The following is a 9,276-nucleotide window of genomic DNA, read 5'->3' as shown; positions in this document are numbered from 1 at the left end:
TAGAAGGCAGAAAAAATGAATGTTTTTTTTGCGTTTCTATGGTTTCAAATGAAAGTCCTACTTGTCCTGAAGGAAAAAAAAAAAAGTCTAATTTGTGTTGCTACATCAAACACAGAAAATGGGAATAACCGTTGAAACCAACATATGATAAAAATGGCAATAAGCTCTGGAATTTAGGTCCAAAAAATCCTTGGTACTGAAAAGGTTAAACTTCATTGCAGGTAAAAGAGTTAATTTACATTAAAGAAAAAAGGATAAAAAGCCACTACACCACCACCTACCTGAACATTTAACACGTTCTAACTCATTTACAGAGAAATTTGGAACAGAACACTTACAGAAATGATGATTTGCTTAACAAGTTTGGTGTCATCAATGGAGTCAAACATTGCGAGCAGGACCAAATGTGAAAACTCCCCCTAAAAAAATAAAAACAGCAGAGAGCAGGGTTAAGTCATTTAATGTCATTTTAGCTAAATATGTGAGCACTTCTTTCACAACGAAATCTTGCTTGCAAAAATACTTGCTAATTTTCTTAGCATGACAGGAAAAAGAAAAATGTTAGAACCATTTAAAACTGAGTGTAGTGAAGTGAACGAGACATAAGCAAGAGCCAACGACAAGTTAGTTTGTGTCAGGCATGTGGGTCACTGGAAGACCCAAGGACGAGTTTCAGAAATCAGACTACTGCCAGAATAGGGAGGGCTTGTATTATTAACCTATTCATGTAGATATTGTGACTGACAATTAGGACCTCCATTCAAAATTTAAACATTTACAGCTCATTGAGCTAAAAGTATATAAAAAAAAAAAAAAAAAAAAAAACCCCAGCAACCCTGAAAAACAAATTATAATATTCCGGCATGCTATACAATGCCACTGTATAATATACTCCAATCTAACACAAAGATAATTAGAACGCAAAAAAAAAACAAACCACTAATTTCAAGAGGAAAGGTGAAATCATGAGCGGTTAACAATATACCAGAATACTTAATGATCACTTACTGTGGCAATCTTTTCAACAAAACTTTTCATGGTTTTTGAAAAAACCTTCCTGTCCTAGAAAACAAAATTCTGTAATTAATGTACATTTAGAGATATTTATATGAAGACCAGATATTCCATTTCAAAGTTCAAGTTCAAATATTGCATACATTATGAGAAGTTATCAACATCAACACTGTAAATACTGTTATGTATAGGGAACATTAAAACCTCCCAATTGGACAACTCCATCAGGAGTACTAGATTTTCTTTTAGTGTCAACTGCATGGTAATTGTTGAAGGTATAAAGACATGACAGTGTTACTTAAAAGCAGAGTTGGTATACCCTCTAAAAACTAACATTTTTCTTTCATATATGCCTGAAACATTTAAAGGAGGAGGAAAATCCATTTGTGATTATCCAAACTTCTACGCTGCCTATATACATACACTATATGGACAAAAGAAAACACCTGACCATTACACCAACAGGGACTTTTATGACACTGCATTCTAAATATTATAGATATTAATATGTAGTCGGTCCCCCAACTACAGCTATAGCAGCCTTCACTCTTTTGGGACGACTTTCCACAAGATATTTCTGTGCGGATTTTTGCCCATTGCATTTGTGAGGCCAGGCACTGATGTTGGACAAGAAGGGCTAACTCGCAATCTCCATTACAGTTAATCCCAAAGGTGTTCGATGGCGTTGAGGTCCGTTCTCAGCACGGGCCAGTCAAGTTCTTCCAAGTTCAACTCGTTCAACCACGTGTCGGACAAAAATGGCCATCCTCAAACTGTTCCAATAAGGTTTGAAGCATAGCATTGTCCAAAATGTCTGTATGCTAACGCATTAAGATTTCCCTTCATTTGAAGCCTCATACCATTATCTCTCCTTCACCAAACTTTAAAGTTGGCACAATGTAGTCAGGCAGGTAACGTTTTCCTGGCATCCGCCAAACCCAGAGTCACACATCAGACTGCCAAACAGAGAAGTGCGATTTGCCACTCCAGAGAACGCGTTTCCACAGCGCCAGAGTCCAGTGGCGGCATGCATTACAACACTCGATTCCACGCTTGGCAACTTTTAAGCACCTCAGCACTCTGACATGGTCTTCATGGTTGATTTGCTGCTGTTCCTAAGTTGCCACTTGTCAATAATAGCGCTTACAGATGAATGCGGAATATCTAGCAAGGATGAAATTTCACAAACGGACTCTTTCCAATGTGGCATCATATCACTGCACTACGATTGAATTTGCTGAGCTCTCCAGAACGCCCCATTTTTGTAAATGCAGACTACATAGCACCTGTGGCAATGGGTCTGAATGAAGCACCTGAATTCAATAATAATAAGAGGTATGTCCTTTTGTCCATACAGTGTAAGTATATGCGCACAAGAGTAAATATTCACAGATGTTTTACCAGACACTGGACAAGTTATGTAAATACATAGACGGATGTTGCAGATTGCAAACTAAATAAAATTGTAAACCTATTTCAAAAAAATCTCAGAAAACATGCCCAAAAAGTCAGCTTTTAGTAATAATGCTAAAAAATACAATTGATTTTGGAAATTTAAAAATAAAGCTGGAGCTTTGGTTACATTTCGGTGACTGGAATTTGATCCACTTATTTCTAATCAAATCAACAGGCTGTGTGCTACAGGAAATTTCCTCAAGCAATGTCTGATGCCCAAATGACCTGTAAACGTTCAAAGGGTAAGCGCAGAGAGACAAATAAGCCAAGAAACCAGAGTTACGATCCATCTCTTGCTCAAGTGAATCTTTCAGAATGAACTTAGAAATAAATCACAAAGAGACTGGTCTCCCCAAGGGCAAGACTGTGGTACACACATCATTTTTGGCTCACAAAGAAAATAAGATCATGGTAAGTGTGGGTTTTCCACAATTAAAATCCAATTCAGAATTAAAGCTGCAGCAACACATTTGATAAAAATCATCCATGATTCCTAGATATTTTGTTTAGGAAGTAAAATAAAAAAAAATGTTTTTTTTAAAAGCTATACCTTAGCGGTGCCGTGCCATGCACAGTGCATGCCGACTCTGGCTCCATCATGTGTATGGATCATGTAGATCACAGACTCTCTGATGGCTTCAATCATTTCCTGAAACAAACACAAATCTAAATTAAATACAATAATCACGCTTAAATGTAAAATTATAGATTATTATTATTTTGTAGATTTTTTTTTTTAAGCATCTCACAGTGAAACATTTTGCAAAGATCCTAACACGAGATCATTGTAGCATTCTTAAATTCGGAATTTTAATGCACAATTTGATGCAAGTTGTGGAGTAACATCTACCATCGTTTAATTTTACAAGGCAAATTCATCGATATTAACTTACAGATCTGATTTTTGGAGTTGCATGATTAAAAAAGTCCAGGAATACTTTATGCACCAGTGAATGTTTAATGACAGCTTCTCTGAAAGACAGAAAGAAAGACAGTTATTCTTTTTTGGAAATTAATACACTGAACAATTTCGGTATACCAATTATTTCCACGCAAATCAATTATCTGATAATAACATGCTTTCCAGACTACACAAAATGTCCTTTACTTGCCCTCCAGATTTTATTTTGTAATCTGTATTTTTCTTAGACTGACTGTTTGCTACTTGTGTTGATTGGAAACAAGGATTTCACTATATATTTTAATAAATAAAATTGGCTGTAACTCGATACCACTAGCATTCAATGCCAAAATTACTACAAGACAACAATGTAATCCTTATACCTGTCAATGCAATATACACAGCTGGGATTTAAATGTTAAATGCAATTCCGATTTAAGTTTCAAATGGGTTAGCAACCGAACTGGAAACCAGCACCTCATCCAAGAAATGCTCTTAATAATGTCCCTTTTGAGTCTTGAACACGTCAGACTATTTCGCTTCTTATTTAGAGTCAGTGTTAAAGGGTTATGCTAAAATAAGGTGGTGGTTTAAATATTACTGATTTAAAGACTTAGATTTGAACAAGCGATGTGACTTATGGGTCTGTCGTAGTGAATGTAAATTAATTAAGCAATATAATCAATGATCTCTTATACACCCATTTGTTTCTAGAACAAATTGGAACATGTCATATACAAAGAAACAGAATAGAAAAACATTACAGAGATAAATAGTAAATAGAAAAACAAAACACATTTTAAAGGGGATCTTAAGAACATGAAAAGTTTAAACATTAAATGACCATCCGAGACAAAAAAACAGACAGGAAATATTCTGACCAGGAGTACCAATCAATCAGCCAATAATGCACGTGATAGCCGAGCATCCCCTTTAAATTATTACCCTTTTTCTACAGGCTGAAGAACCTACACCAGTTCTTCATTGGTGGGGCTGCAGGGAACACTAAACTGTGCCTTTCAATGTTATTTTGTTATGAAACAAGGACAGCTTACTTTTGGGCCAGGGGTATAAGTATCTGCTTCATTTCCTCCAAGATGGATTCCTTCTTTTCGGGTTGAGCTTCCAAAACTTCCCCCAAGGATGGGTGAACAGCTGACTGCAAAATAGAAGTGCTGAAGGCTATAGAACGTTCAAGTAAAATAACCAAGATGACAATATTTATCATGCTTTGTGTCTACCGAGGTCTGCCCCTTTTCAGATACACCGTTTACCTTGAAGAAGCGGAATGTGTTCCCATACAGTTCCTCACACAGCATGTTCCTCTGTTCCAGAATGGCTTTGTGATTGTATGCATATTCCACAATGTAAGATGCCTCGGAATGACGCAACAGTTTTTTCACCTGTCCTTTAAAGCTTTTAATTATTTCAGCTACTTGCTGCTTTGACCTGACATTTTTTGAAAATTGAAATAAAACAAACTTAATACATATTTTATTATGAACAAAAATCCCATAAACAGAAGATGTCCATCCCACATAGACCATGCAGTATTGCTTCTCCTATTGGAATAAACCTAAATGCAACACACAAGTTGAAGTTGGCAATGCCCACGATACTGCTGCAGAAGGTCTAAAACATATTTCAACTTGCGTGTTAGGTTGTCAGCTTTTTAAACTATTATTAAATTTTGAGGGCAGAGGATAACAAAATGCTGCTGCCCAGTAAATCGGACCATTTAACTACATTGTAAATGCATGCAAGTTTTGGGCTATCCGGAAAATAAAACAAGGGAAAAAAATAAAGCGTGCTGGAACTAACTGATGTTTCACCAAAACGCTCACATAAATGATTAAATATACTATTGCTAAGCTCATAGGCAAAGCAGAAGCTTCGCCAGCGCTGGCAGAAGCAGAAGCTTCGCCAGCGCTGTACACACAGACAAGCATCTTTTGTGCTGTCAACTCAAAACGTACACAATTAACGAGAAAAATAAAGGTTTAAAAACTTACCCGTACATGAGAAATTTCCTTACAATATTTCTGGCATACTTAGACTTGCTCAAGTCTACAACATGCTCTGTGAAAAAAAAAAAAACACACACAATTCTAATACAGCAAGGGATGCCAAAATATTACGGTTTCGTAGCAAACTAAATAAGACCCTACACACAAAAAACAAAGCTACAGTATCCTAAACAAAATCTGTACTGATGTAAGCAAAGCCCAAAAATACCTTTGAGTTCCTCAAAGACCTCGTGTCTTCTTTTTTCATTTGCATGCTTTATATAACATTGGATAACCCGAGTTGTGTCATGAGCAAAAGCAACCTGTACAATACAAGTGAAGCTTGCGGTTAGACAAAGCTACTAGATACAATATATGGAAAGAAAAACACTGACACACACACCTGCAGAGGATGTAAGTAACAGGTTATCCAAGAACTAAAGTTGTGTTGAGATCACTCATTTATTAGGATTTCATCAGAAATCCTAATTAGCAATGCTGGCGAATTTTAAGATTATGCTGAATAACCTTTCTTTTGAATGTAATATACATAAGAAACAATTCTAAACAATTTTATTTTTGGTATGGTCTGTATAAACCCTGGGAAATGGCTCAAAGTAGTGTCATATTAGAAGACATTTAATGAGATTTCTATAACTAAACCCATTTTAAAAGCTGAGAGCTTTTGGGATATACTGTTATACAATATAAATGTGGCTTCCAGCAAAAAAAAAACAAAAAAAAAACAAGAAAATTGTAGAAGCGACACACACACAATGACATTTCTGTATCACCTGTACACATATAGAGGGAAAAAACTATGACATTACACATTTAAAGACAAAACACATTGACACGTAACACAATCCAATTAAGCAGACTAATGCTTCCCAAAAGCAGAGCAGATCCACGATTACCTGTTAAACCAACAGCAATAAGTCTGCAGACAGACCGAGCAACACATGACTGCGGCTCTCTACAGAATAAACAAATCAGCTCCGATTATACTCACACTTTTCACGTTGCCCTTCAGCAGCTTTTCCAGGTCATTCATTAGTTTGGATCGCTTTGTTGCATCACAGTCCTTTCTACGAGAAAATAAAGTATAAGTGAATATTCAATCACTCACAGAAATATACACACATACAGGTGCAAAAGCATAATTGCATTTTATTTTTCTGCTGAAATTTGCATATAAAGCAGCAGTGAAATCTCATGTCATTACCTGTCTTTCCCAAGAATTGGTAAAATGAACGGGAAATGAAATACTTTCTGAATTCAGAGGGGGAGATGTTTTAGACATGCCCATATTAGCAAACTTTCATATTTGGTATGTATTTGTATACATATTCAAACACACACATATGTAACTTTGCTTGCTGCCCAAATTAAGCTCTGTGTTCCTTAAAGCCGCACATCCACATCAAATAAATCAAGGTCAGGGTTATACATTTTAACATACCTTCTTATGGATTCCCATATTTGTTTGGATTTTGTCATTACATCATAATTGTTCTTGTCGTTCAACTGCCGAGTTTGCTTCAGCTCCTTCTTTTTCTTTTTGAAATCGTCCCACTTTGGTTTCTTGGCTTCTGAACCTGTGACAATAACATAAACCGATTTCTATGCTTTTTGGTGTGTAAAAATAATTGTGTGTGTGTGTATGTGTGTGTTTATATATATATATATATATATATATATATATATATATATATATATATATATATATATATATATATATATATATATATATATATATATATATATATATATATATATATATATATATATATATAATATAATTATGTACTTGTATATACAGCACATTTTGTTGATGGTAAATGAGACACACACTGACTCTAGCACTATACATATACACATACTCCAGCACTACAGAATACACACACACAGACTATACTATACACACACTCACATACACCACTCCCCTTCTCACTTCGTGAAGACCAGCCATGGTGTGCCATCCTGAATCGGCACCCTATGCTTTCTTGCGGGAGCACAGTGAGGCGGGTGTCGTGCCTTAAGTGACCCCACAGGGAGCCTCAATGCCCCGCAGTAAAGCATTGGGTGCCGGATTCATGATAGAAGCCCTGCAAAACCCTGGGCGCCAAGAAGTGGTTTCTAGTTGCTGGCGTTTGGTACAATAGAAAAGGAAATGTGGGAAAAGGGTTCCATGCTATAAAAACATAAAATGTCCTCTAGATTTAGCAAAAATGCAATTATAAGCTTACACAATGTGCAGTTTTCATATATTACAGTATAACTCAATAAAACTCCACTTTGTTACCAAAAGTTATATCCTTTATTATACGATTCATATTATGAAAAGGCATCATGTACCAGTCTCAACACTGTGCAACTATGTTTTCCCAGCGAAAAAGAACTACTGTTGGTATACAACTTTACCGGCTAGTGAACAAGACTGGCAAACTAACCTCCTTCTTGGCTATCTGTCTGGCGTTTTCTCTTCATTGTGAAGCCATCTCCTTGTTTTGTATTTTTGGAGAAATGCTTTACTCCTGCTTTGCCTCCAGCCCTGTCAGGGGCTTTTTTGCCTTTCTCAAATCTGTTGGGTCTGACATTCCCTTTGGGACTCTGGTCTGTGTTCTTGCCATGATATTTTTGAGAACCAGGTGAAGCTAGTAACAAAAACAAACGATAGGAGTTAGTGATAAGGAGCAATTTAAAAAAAAAAAAGTGTTCAGTGATCATTCTCAGCACTACACCACTTCATAAGAGACATTTATAAGCGACACAAAAAATATGCCAAGCAACATGTTTAACGTACAAATCGATACAAGTGCACCTTTTAAGTTCTTAGGTTTGCCACCGTTTGCCATTTTCCTTTGAGGTTTCTGCTGTCCCTTGAACTGCTTTTTATTCTTTGAGTCCATGATCACCTTAAAAACGCAGAAAAAAAAGTCACATTCTGTAAATTAACACCAACTCCTTTTTACCTAATCAAAATCAGTACGATAGTCACATCTGATTCAACTTACAAAATCACGCACATATGCCGTTAACTTTTTAAACTGTAATTTAACAGGAATTTGTCATTACCAAATTCATACAAATTGTGATTTCTTTCAGAATTATATATAACGTTATTGAGTGCTGATAAACCTATACTTTAGGATTAACACATTAAAAACAGCGCAGCAAGTAGTGAAATAAAAGTGAGGGGCCGGGATACTTAAGACGTTTCCAACCAAGTCTCTGTTTACACGAAATGCATCATTTTATAATCAGATTTTAAGCGGTTGCCATGGCAGTGAAGCACTACACAGCGCACCTTATTTCAGGGGTCACCACGTCTCCCAATTACCTCTTCCGCGGGCCCTCCGTGCTCGGCAGCAGCTTTTACCGACACACGTGGGAAAAGGAAAGGGAAGGCCGATACCAACTATCTGCGCCTGCGCACTGAGCTTGCTTTACGGTCACAAAGGGAAGCCGCCAAAAAAGTTCGGTTAGCACGACATTGTACACAGCCTGTTGTAATCGCTCAATAAAGTTTAGTAAAGCGGTAGCGGCGTTCAGAACCATTTTTGATGAGGGCAGTAATCCGACTCTATGACATTTCCATTAACTGTTTGGCTCCTGTAGGGAGATAGAATACGATACGGGAATAATATAAATCTACAGTAACAGAACATTATCAATGAAAACATAAACTCATTTCTGAATGTATAAATTGCGCCAGTCGCGACCTGCAATAAGAAATTATCTATATGACCACCACTAGGAAATGAGCCAAGTGCCCTTCTTTAGATAATAAGGAGGCTTTACTCAGACTACCGGTTTATGTGACTTCGTGACCGAGGAGCAATACATTCAGAAGGCAAATAATGTATTTTGCTTATACAATTTTAATTAATAAACATA

General features: G+C 36.5%; 1 protein-coding gene across 2 annotated transcripts in view; it reads right to left on the bottom strand.

The window, feature by feature from the left end:
- Nucleotides 1-8,821, bottom strand: part of PUM3 (pumilio RNA binding family member 3) — a 17,835-nt gene extending 9,014 nt beyond the window's left edge. Inside the window, exons 1-13 of one of the 2 annotated variants that reach the window (XM_053466212.1) lie at nucleotides 8,720-8,821; nucleotides 8,201-8,294; nucleotides 7,830-8,033; nucleotides 6,839-6,974; nucleotides 6,389-6,464; nucleotides 5,606-5,699; nucleotides 5,383-5,449; nucleotides 4,645-4,819; nucleotides 4,426-4,529; nucleotides 3,363-3,441; nucleotides 3,020-3,118; nucleotides 1,009-1,062; nucleotides 339-419 (exon numbers count right to left, since the gene is read on the bottom strand). In XM_053466212.1, coding sequence (XP_053322187.1) covers nucleotides 339-419; nucleotides 1,009-1,062; nucleotides 3,020-3,118; nucleotides 3,363-3,441; nucleotides 4,426-4,529; nucleotides 4,645-4,819; nucleotides 5,383-5,449; nucleotides 5,606-5,699; nucleotides 6,389-6,464; nucleotides 6,839-6,974; nucleotides 7,830-8,033; nucleotides 8,201-8,288 — 1,257 coding nt within the window. In that variant the 5' untranslated portion in view covers nucleotides 8,289-8,294; nucleotides 8,720-8,821. Of the gene's footprint in view, nucleotides 1-338; nucleotides 420-1,008; nucleotides 1,063-3,019; nucleotides 3,119-3,362; nucleotides 3,442-4,425; nucleotides 4,530-4,644; nucleotides 4,820-5,382; nucleotides 5,450-5,605; nucleotides 5,700-6,388; nucleotides 6,465-6,838; nucleotides 6,975-7,829; nucleotides 8,034-8,200; nucleotides 8,295-8,686 lie in introns of both variants that reach the window. The other variant, XM_053466220.1, reaches the window with a different exon arrangement.
- Between the last annotated feature and the right edge of the window lie 455 nt (nucleotides 8,822-9,276).

The sequence above is a fragment of the Spea bombifrons genome, chromosome 1 (assembly GCF_027358695.1).
Source record: "Spea bombifrons isolate aSpeBom1 chromosome 1, aSpeBom1.2.pri, whole genome shotgun sequence".
Lineage (NCBI taxonomy): Eukaryota > Metazoa > Chordata > Amphibia > Anura > Pelobatidae > Spea > Spea bombifrons.
This window is presented reverse-complemented; position numbering and strand designations above follow the sequence as displayed.